The following is a 26,936-nucleotide window of genomic DNA, read 5'->3' as shown; positions in this document are numbered from 1 at the left end:
CACGTTCGGCAAGGGTTTGCTGTATATGAAATTCTTAGTCTGCCTCGTGTCCTCTTTCCTTCTACAGTCCCCTCCATTATTTCTGTAATCAGTTCCCCATGCCTCAAATGGTGTCCAATTAGACTTTTTCTTCTCTTATTGATGTGTTTCATTAATGACTGCTCTTCATGAACTATATTTAGAACTTCTTCATTACTTTTCCTTTCTGTCCAACTAATTTTCATCATCTTTCTCCAGCACCAAAGTTCAAATGCCTCCAACATTTTCATGTCTTGTTTTGTTAGAGCCCAGGCCTCACAACCATATAATGCAATGCTCCATATGTATGTTTTCACTAGCCTTTTTTTGAGCTGGATGCTAAATCCTTTACTTCCTTTACTGGTAAAAATGTTTCTTCTGTTATAGAATGCTTTTTTGGCCTAGGATTATTCGTGCTTTAATATCTGATTGGTTTCTTCCATCTTCTGTGATAAGACTTCCAAGATATTTAAAAGAGGATACCTTGTGTATTAGGTTATTATTTATTTCCAGGTTTATTTTCATTGGATTTGCTTTACTTGTAATTAATAATATTGTTTTCTTATAATTAATTTTTAGGCTGTACTGTGTGAAGATTTCTTCCATCTTTGTTCGGGTGGCTTTCAGTTTGTTTTCGTTATCAGCTATAACTGCTATATCATCCGCAAACTGTAGCCAGTTAATATCAATTCCATTTATCTTAATTCCTGTTTCTATTAGTTCTTTCAGTTTATTTATTGCATCTTCAATGTGCAGATTAAACAATATGGGTGAAAGAGAGCACCCCTGTCTTACACCGCTACGTATTTTTGCTATTGCAGTTTTTGTGGTATTGCTGTCTGCTTCTATTAGGGCTTCTTGATGCTTGTAAAGCCTTCTATCTCTCCAATCTACCTTTTATTGTTTTAGGAGGTGAAACATTTGATTCCAGTCAATGCTATCGAAGGCTTTCTCCAAGTCAAGAAAGACTATCAGAGTATTTGATTCTTCTCCAATCTTCTTTCAATAACTGTTCTTAGAGCTAGGATTGCTTTTCTTGTCCCCTAAAGAATATGTTGCCAACATATTCTTCAACCTTCTTTATTAGTCTCTTTTGTATAATTTTGAGTAGTATTTTCGAAGCATGTGATATTAAGCTTATTGTTTGATGATTTTCACACTTGTTTCGTTGAGTGCCCATTCAAATTCATCTTTTGATATAGTTAGACCAATTTCTTACACATCAAGTCTTGTTTCATCTTCTATAGCCTTGGCATCTAGATCTTTTCCACTATATAGATCTTCTAAGTACTCCCTCCATCTTTCCGAAATTTCTTCCTTATCTATAAGTATGTTCCCCTGTTTATTTTTGATAATTGTACTTCTTGTCTTGTTTTGCTGGCTTATTCCTTTTATAATGTTATAAACTTTATCGATTCTTCCAGTCTTTGTTAGATCTTCTATTTCTTTACATTTCTCTGTATACCATTGTTCTTTTGCTTTACACTTCCTATTTATCATATTTTTTATATGTTTATATTTGTCTTCGCTTTCTTCCTTTAGGGAGGTTTGTATTTTTTTCTTTCATCTTTTAGATCTAGAATGTCCTGGGTGATCCATGGTTTTATTTGCTTCTTCCCTAATCCTATGCAGTCATTGGCAGCTTTGATGATTGTATCCTTCAAATGAGTCCATTTTTCCTCTGTTTTTCTTTTCCCTCTCTCCCGCTTTAATGCTTTCATCAGTTTGCTGTTTATAGTTTCTATGGTTTTCCTCTGTTTTCAGGTTACTTATATTCCATTTGGGCCTTTTCCTTGGTTGTGACAGCTTTTTAAATTTCAGATTACATTTCAATAAAACCAAATTGTGGTCACTGTCAACATCAGCTCCCGGGTAACTTTTGCGTGATTTTACTAGATTTTTAAATCTATTTCTTGTCATAATATAATCTATTTGGTACCTTCCTATATCCCCTGGCATTTTCCAAGTATACCTTCTTCTTTTTGGTGCCTCATACCAGGTATTAGTAATGATCAGATTGAATTGGTGGCAGAACTCCAAAAGTCTATCTCTTTCATTTCGGCATCCAAGTTCATACTTTCCCACCTCTCTACCATCTTTGCCTTCACCAATGACTGCATTCCAATCCCCCATGACAATAAGATTATCTTCCTTCTTGGTCAGTTTGATTAGATTCTCAATATCTACATATACTCTCTCAACTTCATCATCACTTTGGTCGTTAGTAGGCATGTAAGCTTGTATTATTATAATATTTGTTGGTTTTGCTTCTAGTTTTACCATTATCAATCTGCTACTACATTTTACTGAATTGATTACTCTTCTTCCCCATTCCTTATCGAGAACCACCGCGACTTCATTTTTTGCTGTCTCATCACCTGAATAAATGATTCTATAATCACCACTCCAAAAGTCTCCAGTTCCCAATATGGCTATTTTTAATCTATCCATTTCTCTCTTCAAATTTTCCAATTTGTAGGAGGATTCTTACATTCCACGTCCCAATGAAGCCTTGGAAGCTGGGAAGCCTTGCTTCTTCCCCTGCCATGCACAAGTATTGAGCCATTTTGCACTTTACTATCTTTAAATGTCCATCCATACTGCTATCTTACTAGGGAAAAATAGAACAAGGTGATATCCCCTTGCCTTCCTTGTCCAGCAGTACCCTCACTTATGGCGATCTTCCGCTGATCAGAATGAAAGTTGTTGCTGTCCCAACTTCCAGCGGGCTGTAACTTATTTAATGGCAGTAACATCTCGCCATGTCACATCCCCGTCAGTGGAAATGTGTGGCTTTTTATAGAGATAACCATGCCACTTCCTGTTGGTAGATGCCGTCCCATTGTCCACAACTGCTTCTTCACAGGTTCCCTGTTTATTCGCAGCTAACCAGAGGCCATTCCTCTATCCGCAACCTGGGGACGCGCTTGGTAGCATGGGACCCATGCCCCAAGAAAAATAAATAAGATGATATAAAATTATATCATAATGTTTAGGTAGACCTACATAACGGTTATGTCATAACCTAGAACATGGTATATATTTTAATTCTAATATAATTTGATAATTTAATATCTTTCTTACTTGGTAAGGTCATTAATACTAATTAAGAATGAACAAAACTAAGGATGCATCTTGATTTCCACTTCAAACACCACCAATATCATAGCACTAAGCATGCAGTAATGCCATTAACGTGAAGCCAGTGCCAGCGAAAAGTTGAAAAAAACTGTAGAATGCAGATATCTAAAAGTGCAATTCGATTCGATTATTGATTCAATTGTTCTATAATTATAACCAACCTCCTGCATTCTTGTTTCAGAAATGTGAACAAAACGGGTTTTTTTCGAATGCTGACTTATGGTAACCCTACTCTCACTTCATCCAGAAACCTTTTATATTCTCTCATACTGAAGTCATTGCTAGTTAAGTTGTTAGTATCTACTACAATTACGATCTCATTTACTTTTCTTTTCTCTTCTCTTCTCTTTTTCAATTGCATGAGCTATGTTTTTAATTTTTGCTCAGGGAAAACTTGAAATTATAACATGCTCATCAACAGCATGTTTTATGATTGTCACCAGTAGAAATAATATCCATCTTTTTACAATTAATGTTACTTACCTGATTTTAATTATTATGCACTAACTTACCTGATTCCATTCTTCGATGTTTCTTATTTTGCTGCTTAATTTTCTTATCCTCCCTATGTTCATCCAAACAACACTTGACTCTGTGTAATTTCTACATCATCTGTCTAATAATTTGCTTTAACTTCTCTATTTTGGAGGTTAATTCATTTTCAATATCCTTCTTAACTGGACAAGTCTTCTTATTCTTGACTTCGATGTTATTTGTGTGTTTTTGGCACCATTTTAAACTATTTAATATTGTGATATCTTAACAAAAATATGTTATAAAACACTAAAATGTTACTAATATACTATAAAACACTAAATTTCTAAGGTAAAAACAGATATGAATTCAAATTTCAAAGGGTGTATTATTTTTTCATTATCTTTAAATATTAATCATATATCAGAAAATAAATAGAACTAGCAGAACTGGATAAGTGCCATGTTGGCATAACAGGTGTCACCAAAATAAAGAAGACAAACAGGTGTCAAAGTAACAAATACATGATGTTTTCTGATCATTATTCAGGCAATGATGATGATGAGGGAAAAGGAGTAGCTATAGTATTCAACACTAAATATGAAGATGATCTCGAATGGCAGGCAATATCAGAGTGATGCAGACAAATATCAGAATAAGGAATTGGATAGTGAGACTTATTTTTTGCCTGTGGTTCCACAGAAAGTTTCAAGAAAGGAGTGGGGGAATTTTTCATGGCATTATAGAAGGCAGATGACACCAAAAATAAGGAAAAGTTAGTTCTTGTTTGAAATCATAAGAGCAGAGTGTGAAATGAATAATGGGAATATAAAAATGTATTGGGAAAATATGAAGATAAGAGCAAAACTAACAATAATGGTAAGTACCAGCTAGATTTCTGTTTGGGAAATGGACTAATCATTACTAACACCATTTTCCAACAAAGGTGTGCAGAGTCACTCAGAGAGAAGACACAAGAAATAAAATTAACTGTTATGCTGGTTCAGGATACAAGAGTCGATTTTCAATGTGGTCACGGCCTGCTTTAAATTCATTGTGCCAAATTTGAAATGGGAAGTGATCACTATTTACTTTTTAGCAGATTAAAATTGAATATGATACTGAAAAGAAGTAAGAATTTGGGTTATTTTTCTTTCTTTCTTTTTTTTTTTTTTAAATCACATTTTCTACCAGTTTTCTTCTCTGTATTATTATACTTCAGTAATGTATTATGAAGAGTTTTCAAAAAGTAAGATAATACATTTTTTTTTTCTCAAGGATGTTTAATAATAGGTGGTTGAACTTATACACCAAGAAATAAGTGAACATGCACTACTCCTCCACAAACTCTCCAAATTTATTGATGCTCTTATCCCGACAATAGATCAGTTTATTAATACCAGTACTGAAGAAGTCCATGCCCACACCCAATAAGCAACATCAAATCACCTGATGAACTTTCTCAACCATAGCCTTCCAGAAAGGTGTTTCTTGAAGGGGCTGAACGAATGGAACTCTGAAGGTGCTAAGTCTGGGTTGTGGCAGAATTTCCTAACAATTGCAGCACAAGTGGTGTATGTGGAGAAGTATTGTTTTTACACCAAAATCACACTGCTTGTCAGGAGTCCTAGTCATTTGCATCAAACATTGGCTTTCAGAATGGCACACTAAAGCTCTGCATTGAATTGTTCCTCCTTCTGGCAAGTAGTCCCCCAACAGAAATGTCTTGTTAATCCCAGAACATTGTAGCTATGACTTTTTGGACAGTGAGAATAGTTCTGAATTTTTTGCATACAGGAAATTGTAGATGTTTCCAGGTCATGGAGTCTTGTTTGCTCTCCAGGGTAAAGTGATGAACCCATGTTTTATCTCCTGTCATGAGGCAAGCAAGAAAATCCTCACGTCGCTCTATCTCAATAAAGTTTCCAGACACATCCCCATGCATGTTGCTTTGTTCTCCTCACAATTGTTGGGGAACCTAACTGGAGCACACCTTTGGAAAGCTAAGAGCATCGTGAACAGTTTCTTATATAAACAGTGGACTTACTTGAGTTTGCCAGTATATGCAATTTCACATAATTTCACTCACTGACTGGTCTTCAATAACAGTGCCCTTAATGCATGAAATGTTGTCTTCTGTCTTGCTCGATGAAATACCTGCCTTCTCGATGTCGAATTTCAATGTGGTCACGGCCTGCTTTAAATTCATTGTGCCAAAAACACACCTTCTTCTTTGACATAGGCTTTTTACAATTTGAATTAGCTCTGAGGCAATAGTAACATTACACTGCAGTGGTGGTGGGCTCTTTGAATGTTATCTGTCTGCTGTGTTTTATCTCATTCCTTTTCACCATTATTAAGAAAAATGTGCTGCCTTACTTTTCTTCAGAAACCCCTCATAGTAATTAAGGGGGAAAAAGTTAGCAATTATAGTGTTCACTACTTAAATACAGAGGATAAACTATTTGAATGGTAGACAATTTCAAGTAGACTATTATGGGTAAATTCTAGAATAGGAAATCTGAAAATGAATTATTTGCACCCTTGGTTGTCCTGAAGTTGTTAGTAATGGACATTCAGAGGAATTCCTTGTTATTAGATAGATAGAGAGAGAGAGAGATAAGATAAAGCTGATTTTTGTGTACACCTGAAACAGGTAGAAATTTCAAAGAAGGCTTGTACCAAGGGCTATCAATAATGCAAGCACTTCTGGATTTCTGTTTGTGGGGACTGAACAAATGGAACTCTATAAAGTGCAGAGTTTCCCAGTGATTACAGCACAACCACTCACAAGTGGAACACTGGCAGCTTAATAATATCCTCTTCCAACATTCCATTGAAAGATTCCTAGGTTTAAAAAAAACCTTTTAATAGCTTTGTTATTCCAATTGTTTCTATACATTATGTTTATGAAAATTACTATTAAAATAGGCTTTTTTATTTGATAATAAAGATACCAAGCATCAACTTAGTTCTTAATTTGTGATTAGAGATTGTTTTTTGATTTTAAAAATTAAAAAAAAAAAATTAAATATTTGTCTTAACAAAGTCAGATTTCATGAATTTTGTATCCGTGGATGGTGTATTGTTGGAAAGAAACAGACATGTCCGTATTGCAAAGAAAAGGTTGATCTAAAGAGAATGTTTTGTAATCCGTATCCTTTTCATATTTTTATTATATGAAGATTACTGCTTATTGTTTTGATCATTTGCAGAAATAATTTTGGGAATTTTTTGTGCTAATATTATTACTTAATTTTATTTACTGTAAATGCATGAAACTGAATTTAACTTCTGATTGTTGGGATTAAAAAAAGAAAATTTAAATCAATTGGAATTTGTATTAGATTGAGTTTCAAATCTTTCCAAAAACTAATTTATTTATTTATTCATTCATATGGAGTTTCCTCCCTTTTCTCCCCCGTCCCTCATGGGGTGTTAAGTATTTATGGCTGTAGATCCATGTGTGTTCAGGGGGGAGCGGTTTGCCTGCTTGCAGGATGAAAAATCCCAGATAAACTGGGGGAAAAACCCTGCTGTCCACGTCCAAGACTGGCGAACTTGGCTATGGCTGAGGAAGATCCTTAAGCTCCTCACGTCAGCAACGGGAATCGAACCCAGGACACTCCTTCCCCAGGCATATGGTTGCAAAGCCACTAGGCTAACTGTGCGGACTCAAAACCTAAATATTTTATGGATATTTTAATATAGAAGGAATTTGTATACTGTCTTGACATTTTGACCACCTTTTTCAAAAAAAAAAAAAATAAGAGTATTACCTGATATGAGGTGTCTCTGTTTTGAAGGGCAATATCTCCTTCCATAAAAAGTACATACAGGGCATTATGTACATTAAATCAAGGATTCCTAATGATTTAAATATGTAGAAAACTGTACATGAAAATAATATTCAGCCTATCTGCTGTTTTTGAAAAATTCATAAAAAAATGCATGATTCTATCACTAACACTTATTTGATTATTAGATATATATTTTAATATGAATGTATTGCCCATCATAGATCGTATTATCATCTGCTTGTGGTTCTGGTGTGTGGGATTACTGACATGGCATTCAGCATAGTGAATTATATATATATATATAATTCACTATGCTGAATGCCATGTCAGTAATCCCACACACCAGAACCACAAGCAGATGATAATCTATGATGGGCAATACATTCATATTAAAATATATATATCTAATAATCAAATAAGTGTTAGTGATAGAATCATGCATTTTTTTATGATTTTTTTCAAAAACAGCAGATAGGCTAAATATTATTTTCATGTACAGTTTTCTACATATTTACATAAGAGGTAGAAAAATCTATAGCACATCAGTGTTGTGTAGGTGATCATTGAGAAAAAAGAAATCTATTGACATTTTTTCTTGAATTGGAGGTTGTAGTTGTTGGGAAACATTTTATAAGGAGGGCTGTTTCAGAGAAGTACATGGAATAAATGAGAAGTGGGTTCACGGTATGTGCAGCTGTCCTGAAATGTTGGGATGTTGGGCAGCTGCTGTTTTTATTTTAACAGGCCTCAACAAAAAATGATAAAATGATGTAATTGGCATGTCATTGAAGCATTGAACATGTAAGTATCTCTAGAAAGAGATAGCTGAAACAGGATGTTCTATGAGATAGAAGTTGAAGTGAATCTATGAGAGACATATCATCTATGAGCTGAATTGCATTTTAAGGACAGCATCAAGAATTTTTAAGGAGGTTTTTAGGTGTACCACCCCAAGCATATGAACAACATTCTAAGGATGGGTAGATTTGGGATTTATATATTTAGTAGAAAGGTAAGTGAAAAATACCATCTTCAGTAGAGGCAGATAATAAATATCTATCCAAAGAGAGAGAGCGCTGATTGTGTATAGTGATTTATGTATTGCCGGAGGTAAGGAAAGTTGAGCTAAGATCCCTTTTGTGAGAGGAAATGGCAAGACTGCAATGAAGCTGACCGAATTATCCTTGCCCCAGTAGAGGATAGTATGGAGATCAGTGTAGCATTGGTTGTAGATGATCTTGAAGATTAAATGTCTAAGCACTACATGGTTTGCTAAAAGAGTAGGATGAATGGAGTGTACTATCATCAGCAAAGCTGCGGATAGGATTAATAGTGATCGAGAGTAGGTCACTTCTGTATACGAGAAAGATTGGATGATAGAACAGAGCCTGGATGTATCATGCATTGTGGCGTCTGGGGTAGCGAATAAGTTAACTGTTGCTAACTTTCTCTATTAGTTTGGAGAGGATTGCATTGTGGCAATTGATCAGTAGTTGGATGACAGACTTATTTTCCTCTTTTTTTTGGAATAGATTAAATATATGCTTGTTTCCTTGCATTGAAATAAGTGCCAGCTCAGTATAGATTGTATAGACAAAAGAGGAGGGTGTTAGTAGTTTTGGCACACAATGTTTAAGTACTATTGTTTAGATGCCATCAGGAAGACATTGTAGTATCCAAGTTGTTTAGTATTCTTCTGTTGTCTTTTTGCCAAAAAATCAGAAGGTATATTGTGCTGAGTTTCTGGTGTGATAACAGGCATTTGTAAGAGGTTTTGTTCCCCCCCCCCTGCCCACCCACCCCCTCTCATACACACACACAAAAAAAATCAAAACTTATAGCACATCAGTATAAATTATATCATGTATATTCTTTGTATTATGTACAAAGAATATACATGATATATCTTAACCATGTAATTAGAAAGTATGAAAGCAGCGCCATGCTTTTTAACAACTAGATAAACAAATATACCCTTAGTACCCCTAGCAGAAATGAGAAACATAAGTTAATGCTGAAGTTCTTTAGTTGACAGTACAGATTTGTACATTATATTTTGACAAAACAAGTTCTTTCCAAATAATGATGACAAATGATGCACATGCCACATTTGTATATACTATAAAGCATATACAGGAGAATGATGCACTGCTGGTTCCGATAGCAACATAAAAATCACTATTTTCAACTTGTTTACCAAGAGAAAGAACTAACTATTGGTCAGTTATAAAGGACAACTTTTCAGATTTTTTTTTTTTTTTTTAAATCTGAGGATATTTCAGAATAAGTATCTACATGATTTATGTTATGTTAGTATTCAAGAGTTTCATGTCTTTATTTTATTTTTTCCAAATTTAAAAAAATAAAAATAACTAATTTAAATCAGTTATCTGGTACTGGTTAGCTATGCATTAAAAAGATGGCACTTCCCAATATTAACCAACCATTTAAACATGAGACATGAGAAAGATACTGTAATCTTCTATTTAACCGAACTTCAAAACAGCAATTCTTCAGGTAACAAACCATTGCATATCAACCGACTTTTGGTAGAGCACCATATAATCGTACTTCAATTATATGATCTTTCAATTATCAAAATTGGCTATTCTGATAATTAAAGGGTTGGATAAACAGTAGATTATATTGCTCAGTGGTAATGTTGAATGTGTGAAAAAAAAAAGAATGAGTTGTTTGTAAAGGTTGATCATTCCTCAAAACAGTTTGATCTAAATCTATAGGATTTTTTAATCATAAATGAAACAAGAGTTAGTGGTAATTTGCATTACTTAACAATCCTCTGTTGTTCTTTAATTTTGTTTGTATACAGTTTTATGGAGGGGAGGGGATTGCCTTTTTGTCTGCAGTTAATTGACTTGGTCCTATTTATTGCTTTGCAAATATCTTTTGAACGTTTGATCTCTAGTTTCTTTGTAATCCCCAAACAATTATTTTTTACCTACCTCAATTTTTTTCCTAATTGCATATTTTTTTTTACTTGAAAAAATTAAAAACAAGAATAGAAAAATCTGTATTTTTCTAACATAGAAAAATACAGGTAATAGGAAATTAGTACATTAATTTCCTATTAATGTACTAATTTCAATTTAATATAATTATTTAATTATATGTAATTGTAATTGTTTAAAGTAATTTCTCAATGTAATTGTTTAATAACGTACGTAAGCAGTCATATATATATATGACTGTGCAAGATATCTATGACATTACCTGACATAACTAAATGCTTTATTTATGCCAGTTACGCATATGTATATATCAGGGGCAAATATTCCGGTTGTGTGGTACTCATCCACAAAATATCAGTATCACCGATATTATATTTTTACATTTATTCCCATTAAAGACTCCCCCAATTGTTTGCAGACTTGAAATTGAACACAATATACTAATGCTTCACGAAGAGGGCACTTTTTGCTGCATAAACATTGCGTCACATTCATGTTAATAGCCCGGATGTGCTTTCAAAATGCATACACCTTTGAGCCCTTCGAAAAGATGCAAAGAGGGCACAGCAGGTCAAATTCTTAGCTTTCTAGTATTTTTAAACCGCTGAGAAGGCATGGCTGGGTGAACTAACATTTTGAGCTCACCTAGCATCTGTGATTGGTTATTGTGTCAACCAATCCAATTGAATGTTGTCACTTGTCATGAGTTGAGCGATTACTATATCCGATGGCTGTATTATAAACAGCAGTTACACACGTTTTCTGGAATTGAAAATTTGAAAGTGGATGTTAGGAGAAAAAAAGCTAATTATTTTTTTTCTTTTGCTTGTGCAGTATAGCATCTGTTGAGGTTGCAAAGTGTTTTAACCGTATATAGAGACATTTTTATTCTAGTCTTCAGAAACAACAAGCAGTAAAAAATATCTATTCCTGAATAAAAATGAATATTCTGTGTATTATAAGACGTTGTTGATCTACAACAAAATACCAGCATATGTGAGATTGATAAGACAGAAGAACTGCTGATACTAAAAAAAAAAATAATAATAATGATGATGATGATTGTAGGATTCCGGAAAGTGTGGATAATTCTGATAATGATCAGATGTTATGTATACTGAGTCTCAGTAAACAAAATAAATTTCTTGGAAAACAGAGCGAAATATACACAAATCAAAGAAATACACATAACGTGTGCAACATATTTTATGAGATGATTTGCTGCTACTCCAAACCATATTTATTCCTGCAATACTCTCTTTCTCTCTCTCCATAAGTTTTTTTTTTTTTTTTTAATTATGGCATCATAAATTCACTTATACATGTTTAGAATTTATAGGATCGTGCTTATTCACTCTACCCAGTAACTTATAGGACACACATCACAAATGATAATTATTAATAATTCATTTACCATTAATGAAAGTGTTTCTACTCACACTAATTCTTTCCTATTCTTACGTCTTATAAATGATGGTCCACATCTTTGAGTATTTCAAATATACCAACCAAACATAGCATTCTCCTTCACTATTGTTTTCTAATAAATCCTAAAACAGATTGTTCCCCCACTCCATGCAGAAGTATTCAAAGTTATCCTGCAATTAATTGCATTGGACCAATTAAGATGAGTGCTGATGCGCTATGCCCTCTCAAAACTTTCATACATCGATAAAAATGCAATTACGCGGTCATGTTTTATTGCAGCAATAAAACACGTGTTCTTACTGTTTTTGGTTCGTCTTTTTCTGATTTGTGAACAGTGACTGGTTAGTTTGCCCTCTGTGTCTGTTGAGCCACTGAGTGAAGTGTGAATTGTAAATTTATAGTGAAACAAATTTAAACAGAAAAATACATTTTTAAAAGGTAAGTGTATGTAATTAAATATTATTTTACTTGTTAGTTGTTTGGTTTTTTTTGCTTTTAAAGTGAAATAATTTAATTTAGGATTAATTAATTAGTTGATTTTTAATAAAATATGCCAGTTAATTTTTTTATTTAAACTGAAATAATTTAATTTAGGATTCATTAATTGATTTTTAATAAAATATGCCGGTCAATTTTTTTATATATGAAATTGTGCTAAAACTATTAATTCTGAATATTTTTTTTCCAAGAATTAAAGATCATTAAAATCGATGCCAAATGAAAATAATGTATTTATAGTTTACATCGACAAATAATTACATCAAATAAAAAAAAAAGCTAAAAGATGTTTATTGATGTAATTATTTAATTAAATCAATAATCATAAAAATTTTTATTGATATAATTATTTGTCTCCAAACTCCCCCCCCCCTCCTCCTCCTACCTGGAAAATTTTCTGCAGATGCATGCTCATGCGTACAGTCAAATTGAAGTGAAATTTGTAGCACTTGTTGCATAACCCACGCCACAGCACATCTGACACAACACACACACACACATACATATATATATGTGTGTGTGTGTGTGTGTGTATATGTATTAGTAGGATTCATGTGTAACTGGTAAAGATACATCAATATGTGACATACACATTGAATGTACATTGAGGTGCCATAATGCATTGTTGGCCTGTACAGTCCATAGTAGTACATCAAGGCTGTTCATAACAAAATATTTGTTCTCAAAAATAAATCTCCTGCAGACACTTTCAGACCACAGGTTGGGAACTGCTAATCTACACTATTAAGTGTTCCATTTTGGCAATGAGATTGTCATGCTTACTGGTACTATAGTATTAACTTGTGTAATATTTTTCACTTTACTAAGAACTTTACCTTTGCTTTTAACAACTGTAACAACAGGAATGCAAGTTAAGTTTAGTCTGCAACCTATCTCAGTGTTTGATGTGTCATTGTCGCTAAATTTAATAATTTTAATCCCACATGTAATGTAATAGGTTTATGCCTCTTCTTGTCACTTGAACAACAGCACCTTTACTTTGAATTTTATCTGCCATTATTAACAATGATAAAATAATATACCATCATGTGCATTTGTGGAAGAGAAACTTAGAGAAGAACAAGCTGGGTTCAGGCCAAATAGAGGTTGTCAAGATCAGATTTTCACTTTAAGACAAATCGTGAGAATATGAGAAGGATCTGTACTTAAGTTTTGTAGAAAAGGTATACAACAAGGTGCTCAGAGAAAAGCTTTTCAAACATTACAATTATATGGGATGAATGAAACATTATACATCATAGTATATCTTTAAGTTGTCAATCAGCAGTTAGAATTGAAAGAAATACAGGAAGATGATTTGATGTAAAATCAGGGATAAGACAAAGATGCACATTATCTCCACTCTTAATTGTCATCTGCATGGATCACTTTCATGTTATGAAAGAAAATGGCATTAGGCTTGATATTAGAATTGGAGATGTCAAACTTAGCTCTTTGCTTTATGCAGATGATGTTGTACTCCTAAACACATCTAGTGCAAGTCTCCAGGATTCACTAACTAAATTGAATAACAGCTGTAAAATTTGGCATGAAAATCAGCAATGAAACCAAAACTATGAAAATAGGCAGGAGCATAAAAAACTTCAGCTGCATTCTGAATGGAGATCTTATAGAACAAGCAGAACATTTCAGCTATTTAAGCTGGTATGGTGGGTAACCAGCTGAATTAATTTTTAGGGAATAAGAGAGAAATTAGCCAAGACACCAAACTTCATTTCCTATTAGGCTATGATCTGTAGCCTCATCAGTTTCTTGTAGCATAACCCACTAATATAATGTACCATTGGGAATCTGATCATCCCAAACTGCATAACTTTACATACTAACATTAAACTGATAGCCATTTTCATTTATCCAAAAGAGAGAGAATGTAAAAGAGCATTGAAAAATTGGTAAAAAGGTTTTGAAAAAGCAAACAAGCAATCTGATGAGCTTAACAATCGATGGTAGTAAGAATGACCAAAGCTATACGAATGTAGTGGAAGTTGAAAAACAGAGTGCAGTTAATGGTAAGGTGGCGAGTGGTGTTGAGAGCAAACAAGCATGTATGACTGGTGATAAAAGTGAGAGTGAAAAAAATGATGCAAGATTTGTAAGCTGAGTGTTAGTAAAGATGAGGCAAAAGATGAAGTGGATGCGGAGTGAAATGAAGAGAATTGGAGATATGTAATGAAGAGTGAAGAAGGCGAAAACTAATGATGTCGGGATGAAAGATTTGAGAGTGTCATTGTATGGGAATTCAATTATTAGAGGTGTGGTAAACAAGAAGATGCACAAGGTTTGTTTTCCTGGAGGTAAAATGAATAGAGGTGAGGCATTGGATATGAGGAGTAAGCAAGCAAAAGAATTGGTAGTGATAATAGGGACAAATGACTTGTCTGGGAACAAGGAAACATAAGATTGGATATTAGGGGGTTGTTGAGAATGATAAAAGTTAATAGTGTGATAAGAAAGGTAGTTAATGTGTTGCCTGTGTATAACAGTCATGAATTGAGGCAGAGAGCAAGGATTATGCATGATGTGTTAGCCAAAATGTGTGAGAAGAAAGGAGTGCAGTTTGTTAATGTGTAGAATGAGTTTGAAGGACGAACTGAACTGTAAATATTGTTATAGACCTGATAATGTGGATGATAGAGAAGTATGAATGAAGAAGCAGGTGGCATGAGTGTAGAGAATGAGAGAACAAATGTGCAGTACAAATAGGGAAACAGGTACTCGGGGTGGACGGGTACACATTTTGAGAAAGGTTGATGCTCCAAGAGAATGTGAATATGTGTGTGTAGACAAAAAGGGAAGAGATTGACCTGGGATACAGAGAAAACAGATGGATTTGAAAAAGGTTCTGGGATGAATAAGGAGAAAAAGAAATGATGCAAGGAAAGTATTAAGAAGTCACATCTAATAAGCGGTATCAATGAAACTTGTTATAGATCCAGGAATCAGCTGTTATGTTTGTATACAAATTCTAGAAGTATAATAAACAAAGCAAATGAAATGGTTGCATTGATTGAGTTTGTTCACCCAAAAATTGGTCAGATAAGTAAAACATGGTTGGATGATGACATTCTCACAGGAATAGAGATGGAAGGGTATGATGTCTTTTGTGAAGATAGAAAGGGTAAAAAAGGATGGTGGATTGCTATTGATGATAGAAAAAGAGTTATGTCCATACGAGGTAGATATGCAAGAGGGAAATAGTGCCAGTAGTTTTGAGGCAGTATGATATGAGATAAAAATGAGATACTTAGTTGGATATTGTTATAGACTTGGTAATGTGGATGGTTGAGAAGTATTTGAGGGACAATTACCTCAGGCAGTATGTAACAGAGGGGGCACATGAGAATTGAGGGTCTTGTATTTGGTCTTCTCATCAGAGAATGTTATTATAAATGATGTGTAAAATCAGCATCCAGTTGGTAAGAGTAACCATGACTGATTACCTGGGTTTCCTCACCAGCAGTGTGAGGAAAGGGTATATATGGAACTACAAGGCTGGTGATTATGAGCAGCTCAGGAGAGGAGACAGCTTGCAGGTATAGCATGGAATGAGGAGTTGGGTGGAAAGGAGATCAGTGCTGCTTGGGTGATATTCAAGAATTATCTAGTAGAAGCAATATCTAAATGTATTCTTAGAGTCAGAGTTAAATAAGGTAGTTATAAAATGGATAAATGAAGAGATTAAGCATGCAATATAGAGGAAAAACACATTGTGGAGGCAACATAAGAGGAGTTGTAATAACTAATTCCATGAGGATTACAAAGAACAGGCAAGGAGGGTAACTCAGTTGGGAAGGATAGTCAAAGTTCAGTATAAGCAGCAATTAGCTAATGAAGCCAAATATATATATATATATCCTAGGGAGTTCTTTTGATATGTAGCCTTCAAAAAAAAAAAAAAAAGATTATGGAAGGATGACATTGATTGGAGAAAATAGTATAAGGACAACTGTTGTGGAGGATGGTTTAGATATTTAATGAGCAGCTCGTAAAGGTCTTTCATCCTTGTGAATGTGACATCATGGAGAGTTTGAGAGCAGTGGGGTTAGATATTAGACTAGTGTTGGATTGGCAATTGGCTATCTGATAGGTATCAGCAAGTTGTGTATGGGGAAGCAATATCTTGGAAGAAGAAAGTCACTAGTGGTGTGCCTCAGGGGTCTGCTTTAGGGGCTCTTGCTGTTAACCTGTATGTTAATGATATTTGGGAATATTTGGATGGGGATACTCAGTAGTTTGCAGATGATGCAAAGTTGGGACAAACTATGATGAGTAAAGCAGATGTTCTGGCTTTACAAGAAGACTTGAATAGATTGAGTGAATGGGTATAGGTGCCAGTTCAGTGTTGCAAAATGGTTTTAAAATTTGGGAAACAAAGATGGAATGTAGAATTTAAATTTAGTGGAGTTATATTATTGTAGGTGGAGGAAATAAGAGATCTTGTGGTGATGGTGGATAAGGATCTAAAATTGTGAGAACAAGATATTGAATTCTGGGAATGATGTGGAGGACACTGACTTGTAGAAGTAAGGAGATTCTTGTTGCATCATGTAAGGCCTTGATTAGGCATCGTATGGATTACTGTACGCAGATTTGGTCACCTGGTTCTCAAAAGGATGAAGAGGGGGTGTTCAAAAGGGTCCAAAGGTGATTGGCTAAAGTAGTTTCTGATCTCTAGGATGTTTAATATGAAGAAAGATTAAGAAGATGCAATTTACAGAGTAGTGGATAGGAGGAAGAGGGATGATATGATAGACATAGAAGTTGGTAAGCCATTGTTATAGGATCAGCGTTGAAGAGGTTTATCATAAAATGGTGGGAGATTGGGGGAGAACAAGAGGTCATCCCTGGCTGTATAGAAGGATGTGAGCAAGAGAGTGAGAAGCATGTTATTTGCATGGAGAGTTGTGAATAATTTGAATGCCTTTCCTGAGAGTATTGTGTCTGCAGAGAATTTTATTATGTTTAAGGCAGGTATGATGAGCTGTGTATATGACAAAGAGACCCCTAAATCTGTTTGTGACTTCATGCAGTCCTAGGATAATAATAATAATAAATTTTTGGAAGTATGGAAAAAACTGGAGAGAGTCGAAATAGTAGGAAGAAATATAAATTATCTTTATTATGCAGGTAATGCTATATTGATTGCTTAGAATGGGAAAACTTGCAAAAAATTAATAGAGCAAATAAATATACAAAGAAAAAAAATTATGGCTTTATATTAAATTGAAAAAAAAAAGTTATTGATGGTAAGCAAGCCAATTTTATCCTAAATTTAAAAATCAAAGTGGAAAACCAAACTACAGAACAGGTCAAATGTTATATTTATTTAGAACATTTAATCACAGAGGATAGAAAATACAAAAGAGACATTAGGAGAATAGAAGTTGTGAAATCAACCATTAATAGAATGAGAAATGTACTAGCATCAAGAGAAATAGGGGGGGGGGGGAAACGATTAAATACTTTATTTATTTAGTGTACTTTTCTCTATAGAGCTGAAACATGGAAACAAGAAAAAAATATGTATGGCTCTTATCAAAGAAAAAACACCATACATATGGCTTCATTTTGGCAATGTAAAATAAATCGAAATAAAGAATATTAATTATCAGAGGCGAATGCTAGTCTTGAAATTCATGCTTGCTCTTGTTATCATTCAGGGAGTGAGAGGTGATGGAAGTCTGATTAGCGAAATAATGAATTACTGACAATTTAAAACTACATATTTAGAAATTTATGTACATTTAATCATACAAATACAACATTTATTTTACAAATGATATTCTATCTTTTTCAATTTAGCTACTTGAATACAAATTCTACCCTACAGTTCTTCTTTATGAACTGGTCAATAACATCATCATAAAAAGTTGGTTGTAACTTAATTTTCCCAAGCAACATGTACACTTGTAAATGCTGGCTGAAGCTCACTGGCTAGAGCTATGTTGGCTGCATATGGCCTGTGTTTAAGCAACAAAGTGAGACGACGTGAAATGGCTATGCATGCACATGAAATCACAGTGCTTCTGCAAGGACCTGGATGCTCCTACAACCAAGCAAGCCAAGGTAGCCTTGACTAGACGAGCAAGCATCGGCCTTCAATACACAACGCAAAGCTCAATTATTGCTGTGCAAGTTTAAGAAGTCTTCTGTGTACAAAAATAAAAGCCTAAATGGAATGCTTATAAATGCATGCATTTATTAACAAATAAATTATTTCTTTCTCAATTAATGAGCTTGCGCAGCAAGCTTGGAGAATTTGCCCCAGTTAATTATCCAACCTTATTTCAAAGGCAAATGTTGAAATTTTGAAAGCTCCAAAAATTTGACCAGAGAGCTTATGAGAATACTATCCTCGGTAACAAGTTGCCTTAGTTTGCACTACATAAGACATGACTACTACCTAGGCATCTGTATATTCGTCTTTTATTAGGAAAGGGCAAGAGGCCATATGCAATATAAAAGCAGTGGGATGTCAGAGAGTAAGTAGTATTTTTCATAAGTGAACTCCTGGTCAGTGTATAATAGTAATTATCAAAGAAAGAGCCATATATATGGCTTCATTTTGGCGATGTAAAAAATAAATAGAAATAGGGCATATTAAAAATCCAACCTTATTTCAAAGCTGAATATGTATTAAAACTGAAAATTCCAAAAATTTGACCAAAGAGCTTATGAGATATCAATCCTCAGCATTGAAGTAGCTTGCCCCACTCAAAAGACAAGCACTGCATCTGTATATTCTTGCAGATGCCTAGGCATGCTTCTACCTGGTCTCTGAAAAGATTCAACCAAACATATGTCAGGTCATGTGAAACCTTTATCAGAAACACTAATAAAAGGTGAATATACAGACTCCTGGACAGCACTCGTCTTTTAAGTAGTGCAAGCTAAGGCAATTTGGGTGCTGAGGATGGTATTCTCATAAGCTTTCTGGTCAAAATTTCAAAACTTTCAATGTTTCTACATATATTTGGCTTTGAAAAAAAAAAGTTGATCTTTAATATCTGTTATTTCTATTTATTTTACATCACCAAAATGAAACCATGTGACTCTTTCTTTGATGTTTTATATTACAAACTGACCAAGAGCTGACATATGAAAAATAAAACTCTGACATTTGGATTGCTGTGATGTTGTATGAGAATTCTTGCCCTCTTAAGGTCTCTGAAGAGAACCAGCTAGTTCAAAACAGCTATCAGGTCAGTGAAACCTTTATCAAAGCACTAATATGAAGCAAATACATGGACATATATGATGCCTGGGCAGCATTTTTCTTTTAAGTAGTGAGGGCTGAGGCAACTCCAATTCCGAGGATCATATTCTCTTAAACTCTCTGGGCAAATTTTTGAAACGTCCAAAGTTTCTGCATATACATACTACATATATTCAAGTAGTAAGGGGGAGGGGATAGTGTGATGTTGTAGTAGAGTGCATTAAATAAGGTTGGATCTTTAATATATCCCATTTCCATTTATGATAGATGCTTTCAAGACATGGACATACAGAAGAGCACTAAATATCTCATTATGTGCAAAAAAAATTAAGTTTGGAAGATGTTCAGTACTAAAATGGAACTAATAAAGACCATACCAGAAAGAAAAAAAATATATGTATGAGTGATATTATGAGGTATATATAAAGGTCTTCAAAAAGATTGACATTGATTAGAGAGAGAGAGAGGAATTGAGAGATAATGAAAGAGGAATATAATGGCACATATGGATTAGAAACAAAAAAAAAAAACTAGCTGGTCTTAAACTAAATAGCCCAGGATAGGAACATGTGGAGATTTTGATGAAAGCCAACTGCAATATGATTAATTCTTCTCTCAAATAGTCTTGGCATTCTTCTGGGAGAACCAGGGCTTAAATTTGGGATGAGAATTTAAAATAGAGTGAAGAATGAAAGTTTTCATTCCAGTATGAATTAATTCAGTAATGTGTTCTGTGCACATGTTCGAATCAAAAGACTGACAATTCAACCAAGGAAATGAAGTAAAAATGACAGATTGACTTTGGCATTCTTATAATGCCAGAAACATAGATGAGAGAGAGTGCTGCTCTGGTGATGAAGATATCAAGTTAGTTGAGGACAACCAACATTCACAGTATACTTAAAAATGGTCACTATTGAGAAAGAGACCTAATGTTTGAAGAGTTGATAGGGTTATCTGGTATTCTGATAGGCTTGTGAACAGTTTGGGTGTGGTGATAGCAAATGCTTTAGCATCTCTGCTTTGATCAGTATAGTGAACATAAATTTATTATTATTATTACATGACACCTCCAAGGAGTCCAAGCATTCATTGTGGGAGGACACCTACTCTACAGCGAACTGCATCATCTACAACAATGTCATCTACTGTCCACCACCACTAGTATTTTCAAGGACAATCTGAAACATCCATGACCCACAATTCAAAAGGATTCAAACTCACAGCCTTTTGGCTGGAGAGCAAATATGCTAACCACTCAGCCAACCAAGCTAGCCTGGTTAAGAATATCAAAAATGCCACTATTCTGAAAGATGGACTGGAGAAAATCAACATTTAAGAAAAATCAAAAGTTTAGAATAGTTGAGTGACATTAGGAGAGCTATAGAGAGTAATAATATCCAAATAATTAATTCTTCAAATTAAAAGTAAGAAATGTTAGGGATGTGAGCATTATTGTGTGTAATTGAAAAGCTGCAAGTAAAAAGGATATAATACATAAAGCAAAAGATAAAAATGGATTGGACAGAAAGGAAGAGGAGAGAAACTAAAACAGAAAGAAAATTGTAAGAGATAAATTATTTAAATAAGAATTAATTATACTGCTTATTTGATGAACTCTATACAAAAAAAAAAAAAAAAACTTCATAACTCATGCCAATAAAATCAACATAGAAAGAAAATTATTATTATTACATGACACCTCCAGGGAGTCCAAAGACTCATCGAGGGAGGGCACCTACCTCTACAACTCTATATCCACCAACTACACCAACACCATCTACGGTCCATCACCACCGCCACCACAGACAATCACAACCATCCATGCCCACAGCGTGATTCGAACCTGCAGCCTTTTGGCTGGAGAGCAGTTATGCTAACCACTTAGCCAACCAGGCTGCCAAAGCTAACTGTAATACTTTCCAGTGAAAAGTGCTAATAGAAGAGAAACTTTAATATGCTGAATAGACTAAAATTTAGTAAATGCTAATCAAAAAGAGAAAAAAAAAAGCTAGATACGACTGTTGCAGAAATATGATATTGATTGCAGTACTAATCTGATAATCAGATGAAGTGACAAACTGGAAGCATTGCATGCATGCACATTTACTGTAATGAATGAAATCACGACCAAAATAGCGTTGATTTTTAAACAAAAATTATTTTTGCATTGGTTTGTCCTCAGTGGCTTTGCAAAATCATATCACTATGAAATGATATGTTTTCTGGTTAATTATATTTAGATATTAAATTGATCATTGATTGGTTATTAAATAATGGTATGATAAAAATCAGTGATGTTAGACAATCTTTGTGCCAGTGAATATTCTAGTGTATGTGTTGTGATAAAGCAACATTAAAAAAATCATTAAATTTGTATAAAAAAATTATTTTATTAAAAAAATAGTTTTATTGATGCATCACTTCAATCTTTCATTTCCAAGATTTAAACATACTGTAAATTTAGAAGAGGAAGGTGATCTTTTTACTATCTTGAACAATTTTTAACTTGACCTCGTGTTCTTGGTTTGAAAAAAAAAAATGCACAAAATATCAAAACACTTGTTTGAGTTGTCAAGTATGAGAAAAATAAATGTCAATTTAAAAATAAAGTATCTAAGATGAAACACAAGGAATAACTAACTGCACTTTTTTCTTATATATATATATATATATATATATTAGCAGTACTTCATAATAAGGAAAAGTATGTCTTTAGAAAATAAATGGTATAAATTTAAATACTAAGCTATGCAGTGACTGCTTGCCTTAATTTAGTATGCAGTTACTCTGAGAGAATACAAATCAGTTGCAGGATTTCCACTGTTGTTCTGTTCCACATGATTACAGTGGAAACGTTTGAAAAATAATTCATAAGTCACTTTTGAGAGAGAGGGAGAGATGTTTTAAGAAATCTGAAACCCTCCCAAATTATCTAAGTTTAAACAAGACTGCATAATTAAGTTGAGAAAACTGTATTTCCTCAGTTACATTGCACTAAATAATATCCTTTGGTTTGCAGCTTTTGTTGTGTTTAAATCAGTTATTTATCTATCTTAATTTTTTTTTCTTCATCCTAGTTTTATGTTTACCTAACTATGCCACAGGGCACAATCTGATGTACTTCTGAAGGCTCATGTGAACAATTAAATGCTCTTGAATTCTTAGAATTACATTTTAAGTATAGCTGTTTAATTAAACTATCATGCAAAATGTGCTTAGTAAAAGGTTTTTTTAATACTTAGTAAAATGTTCCAACAATGTGCAGGAATTGAAAAATATAGCTTGAATATAGAGTTAACCAGAGCCCCATATGCAATCTACTGTTATTTGTGTTTAAATAACAGTAGATTGCATATGGGGCTTTCCTATTTAAGTACAGTTACAATATGTTATACTATAACATATTGTAACTGTACTTAAATTACAGTTGTCAAAGTTATTTAAGAAAGTGGTTCCCAATCTGCTGTAACTTCATGAGATTCCTCTGATATTTGAATAAATTGCTATAAACACTACCTCACCTTCACCTTTCCTATTAATTCATCTTTATATACCATCCATTTGGAAACCACTGGTTTAAGAGCATTCAATGCTGTTGCACAGTTGTTTTTCAAAGTTTATTAAAAAATACTTGACTAGAAAATATGATTTCTTCTGTTTATATATATATATATACACACACACACACTAGGGGGGGTTCCTCCCTGACGCCTACGGCGCCTCCCCTTCCTGAGTTCCGGACTGGTAGGCCGGTTCTCCTTCAATTCTGGTGACTCGAATTTTGAAGCCTCAAAAGGGGGGTTTCCGCCCAACACCCCCAAGTTCTGGACTGGTAGGCCTGTTCTCCTTGAATTTTGAAGACTCGACACTCAGGATAGCCTTGAGTTTCAAAACGTTTCATATAACTTGACAAAAAAATTACAAAAAAGCTTATCATTTTATATTATAAGAGTATATATATATATATATGTGTGTGTGTGTGTGTGTGTAAGATTTAAATTATGATGAAATTATTCTTTAACTTATGGACAGATGGGAAAAACCACATGTATTTTATGGAAGTTTCTTAGACTTCATCCGTTACTTGGTTGCTTGGCAACCAGTCATCATCACTGCAGTGCAGTTTATTAACTATTCATTAGGACTAGAATAAAAATGCTGGAAATCATGTAAACAATGAATCAGACCATTGCCTTCTTGTGGTTCTTTCATCAACTTCCTCAAATGTGTGGTGTGGGGCACACCTTCATGAAAGATCCCAGTTAGTTTATACTGCAAGGTGAAAGATGTGTGCCATCCTTGAAAAATTAGAATGCGGAATAAGTTGAAAATCTTCCTGTAAATGATGTATAAACCTACATTTTTTAAGGCAACAGTGTCAGTTGTCTTTGATTCTTCCTAAATTTTGTAGTTCTCTCCAGATGAAATATTTCGGAAAAGAAGAGGGGGGGGGGAGTTGCTGTTTAATTTGTTTTGGGACCATGGGGAAAATTTAATAATAAATATATTGTTTTGTTATTATAGTGCAGTTTGTTTTTACATTACTAATTAACTTATCTGTAATTGGACTTTTCTAGCTCACTAAGTGCTACCATTCAAGAAAGCAACAACATAACATGCATAACTTCTTCCTCTCAAAAGAACCAAAAGAAGATTTTAATAAAAAAATTAACAAGCAATCTTTGAAACATGAAGTTCCCTACTAAGAATGAATGGGTTTTTTTTTTTTTTTTTGGCTTTAATTGCCTTTTCAAAATTAAATTGCTAAAATGGAAACATTATTGCATTATTTAATGTGAATGATAATATAATATTTGCCTACCTTTACAATATTGACTTTAGAATTAAAGGGAATCATTGGGATTAAATTAATTTTCAGTCATTTCAAGGAGAAATTCATTAGAAATATGAAAAAAAATTATAGAATAAAATACAATAGAAAAAAAATTGCTTGTTAATTTTATATTAAAAATTATGGAATAAAATATTAAAAAAAAACTTGAAGTCAAAATGTAATGGAAAACAATAAGATAGTAAAATGTGGAATAAATAAAAATATAGTAAAATCACAAGACAAGAACTAAAAATATAGCAGTAATATAGAAAATATGATGGAATCAGAATGAAAATGTAAATTGGAGTTTTACTCCAGTTTGCATTTTAATTCTGATTATGAGGTGAAATATATTTTACCCTGTAAAGCAATGTCAGTTCCTTTCCCCTTTTTTTTTTAAAAAAAAACAAAACATAAAAACTGAAATATAAATGTCCAAGTGTTAAGGCTGAGAGGAGGACACCATGTTGGAAGTTTAATGTAGTATTTACAGCACAAGGGAAAGATTAGAAACTTTTTTTTAATGCTTCCAATATTTTATCTGTCACAGACATTTTTAGGGATTACAACTAGCCATTGTAACACACACAGCCAACACAGTACTGAATGAAACACATGGCTATGACTTTCAAGTCCTATCTAGATGGTGCACCCTATATGGGCATTTGTAGAAAGCCTAGGTTATAACTTGGGATCTCTAAGAATTAATGTTTCCTAAGTTTGGGAAGTTTCTTGCAACCATATTTGTTTAGATTTGGTTGATTTCTGAGTGCTGCTGCAGATTCCAAAAAAAAAAGTCTTTCTTCCATAAATTTACTGTGGTAGCATAGTGGTTTTTCCAGGAGATCCTGTGAGTGATATCCAATATGTGGTTCACAAGACCAGATTGACTGTAGTCTTGATTGTAAATGCAAGTTTTATGTTCATCTAAATGGATGGAGGCTGGTCTACCATAGTATGCCAACTTGCAGGAACAGGGTACTTTATATACTCCAAGCATAGAGAGGATGGAGCTGATCTTTGACAGCACACAATGAAAAATAAGTGTATAAAATTTAAAAGAGAATGAACTCGACATATAAAGGGGAAAGGAGCTTTACGGCATGAAAGCTCATTTCAGGAATTGACCATCTAAAATTACTCCAGATGGTCATGGTGGAAGAAGTAGTGGTGTACTCTATATAGTCTGTATCAATAAGCCCATAGTGTTCTGATTGCTAGAGTTTTGCATTCATTTTTACATAGTGGAGCTGCCAAATCTCAGAGATACATTGGCAATCAACATTAATAGCATTATAATGTGTTTTTATTGCTATGGACCCTGATATTCTCAGTTTAATTCTTTATATATTTATTTATTTATTCCACAGCAATAAAAAGATGCACACTATTAACGCACACTTATATAAGTTCATTCCCCCCCTCCCCCATATCATCTCTGAGGTTTGGCAGTTCCACTATGTAAAAAATGCATGCAAAAACTCTTCACTAATCAGAACACTAACTCTTTTTTTTTTACTCATTTACATTTTAATTCTGATTCCATTATATTCTCTATAATTCATATTTACGAAGTTAGGGACACAAAATACACGCGTTGAAATGATTATTTTACTAATTATTAATAAAATAACACTTGACGTTTCATCATTTTTTGAGGTCTTCATCAGAAGGATACATGTGTATAGGGAACCAAGCTACATGCTCTTGCACTCTATACTGGTAAATTAAATCTACGCTGTTAATTAATCTTTTTCTTAGCCTGACCTCTAGCGATAATTAAATAAAATAAGATAAAAATTGAAAAAATATTAAATAAATTAAAAAATTTATAATTAATAAATAAAAAACTACAATAAACTCTACTCATGTACTAAGATTCTTCTGGATTTGTACAGTTCAGATTGTTATACTGTGATTTTCTTCAGGACTTGTACAGTTCAAGTTGCTATGGAATGTTAAGGGGAAAAAAAAAAAACTTCAAGTCTTCTTGTAGTGGGATTTTTCTTTGGCTTGTTCTGGTTGCTATAAAGGTTGCAGATGGGTCCTCCACATTCTTGGAATAGTTAGGCCATCATTTTTGTTCAGATTTGGGTTATGTTTGAACATTTCACATGCTTCTTTAAATTTCCTCTCTAACCAGGTTTTGGTGCAGTGTAGGGAGTGTAATACACAAAAATACAGTGTATTTTTCCAATCAATTTTGTGGTATGTTTGGAGTGTGTGGTCAGAAAGGCCGATTTTTCCAAAATGGAGGTATTTAATGTGTCGTTTGTGTTCGTCCTTCCTAATTGGGATGGTTCGCCCTGTTTCCCCTATGTATGGTAGGTTACATGTGCATTGTATTTTGTATACCCCTGGGTGGGCTAAGTGTGGAAGAGGATCTTTGGAAGAACTGAGTAGGTGTCTTAATTTTTGGGGGGGTTTAAAGGTGGTTTTGAGGTTGTATTTGTGTAGTGTTCTGTCTATTTTTCCGAAAAAATATATAGAGTGCAAGAGCATGTAGCTTGGTTCCCTATACACATGTATCTTTC

At 33.8% G+C, this 26,936-nt stretch overlaps 1 protein-coding gene across 2 annotated transcripts in view; it reads left to right on the top strand.

Annotated features, from left to right (window-relative positions):
* LOC150104861 (E3 ubiquitin ligase Rnf121) overlaps window positions 1–24,009 on the top strand; it is a 167,556-nt gene extending 143,547 nt beyond the window's left edge. For both annotated transcript variants that reach the window (XM_090396019.1, XM_090396018.1), the window contains exons 7-8: window positions 6,687–6,788; window positions 23,601–24,009. In XM_090396019.1, coding sequence (XP_090252145.1) covers window positions 6,687–6,788; window positions 23,601–23,721 — 223 coding nt within the window. In that variant the 3' untranslated portion in view covers window positions 23,722–24,009. The remainder of the gene's footprint in view (window positions 1–6,686; window positions 6,789–23,600) is intronic.
* Window positions 24,010–26,936: the final 2,927 nt, after the last annotated feature.

This window comes from Typopeltis vanoorti, chromosome 7 (assembly GCF_054136105.1).
Source record: "Typopeltis vanoorti isolate ZY-2024b chromosome 7, IOZ_Tvanoo_1.0, whole genome shotgun sequence".
In the NCBI taxonomy this organism is placed as follows: Eukaryota; Metazoa; Arthropoda; class Arachnida; order Uropygi; family Thelyphonidae; genus Typopeltis; species Typopeltis vanoorti.
The sequence above is the reverse complement of the archived record's forward strand: the minus strand, read 5'-3'. Positions and strand labels throughout refer to the sequence as shown.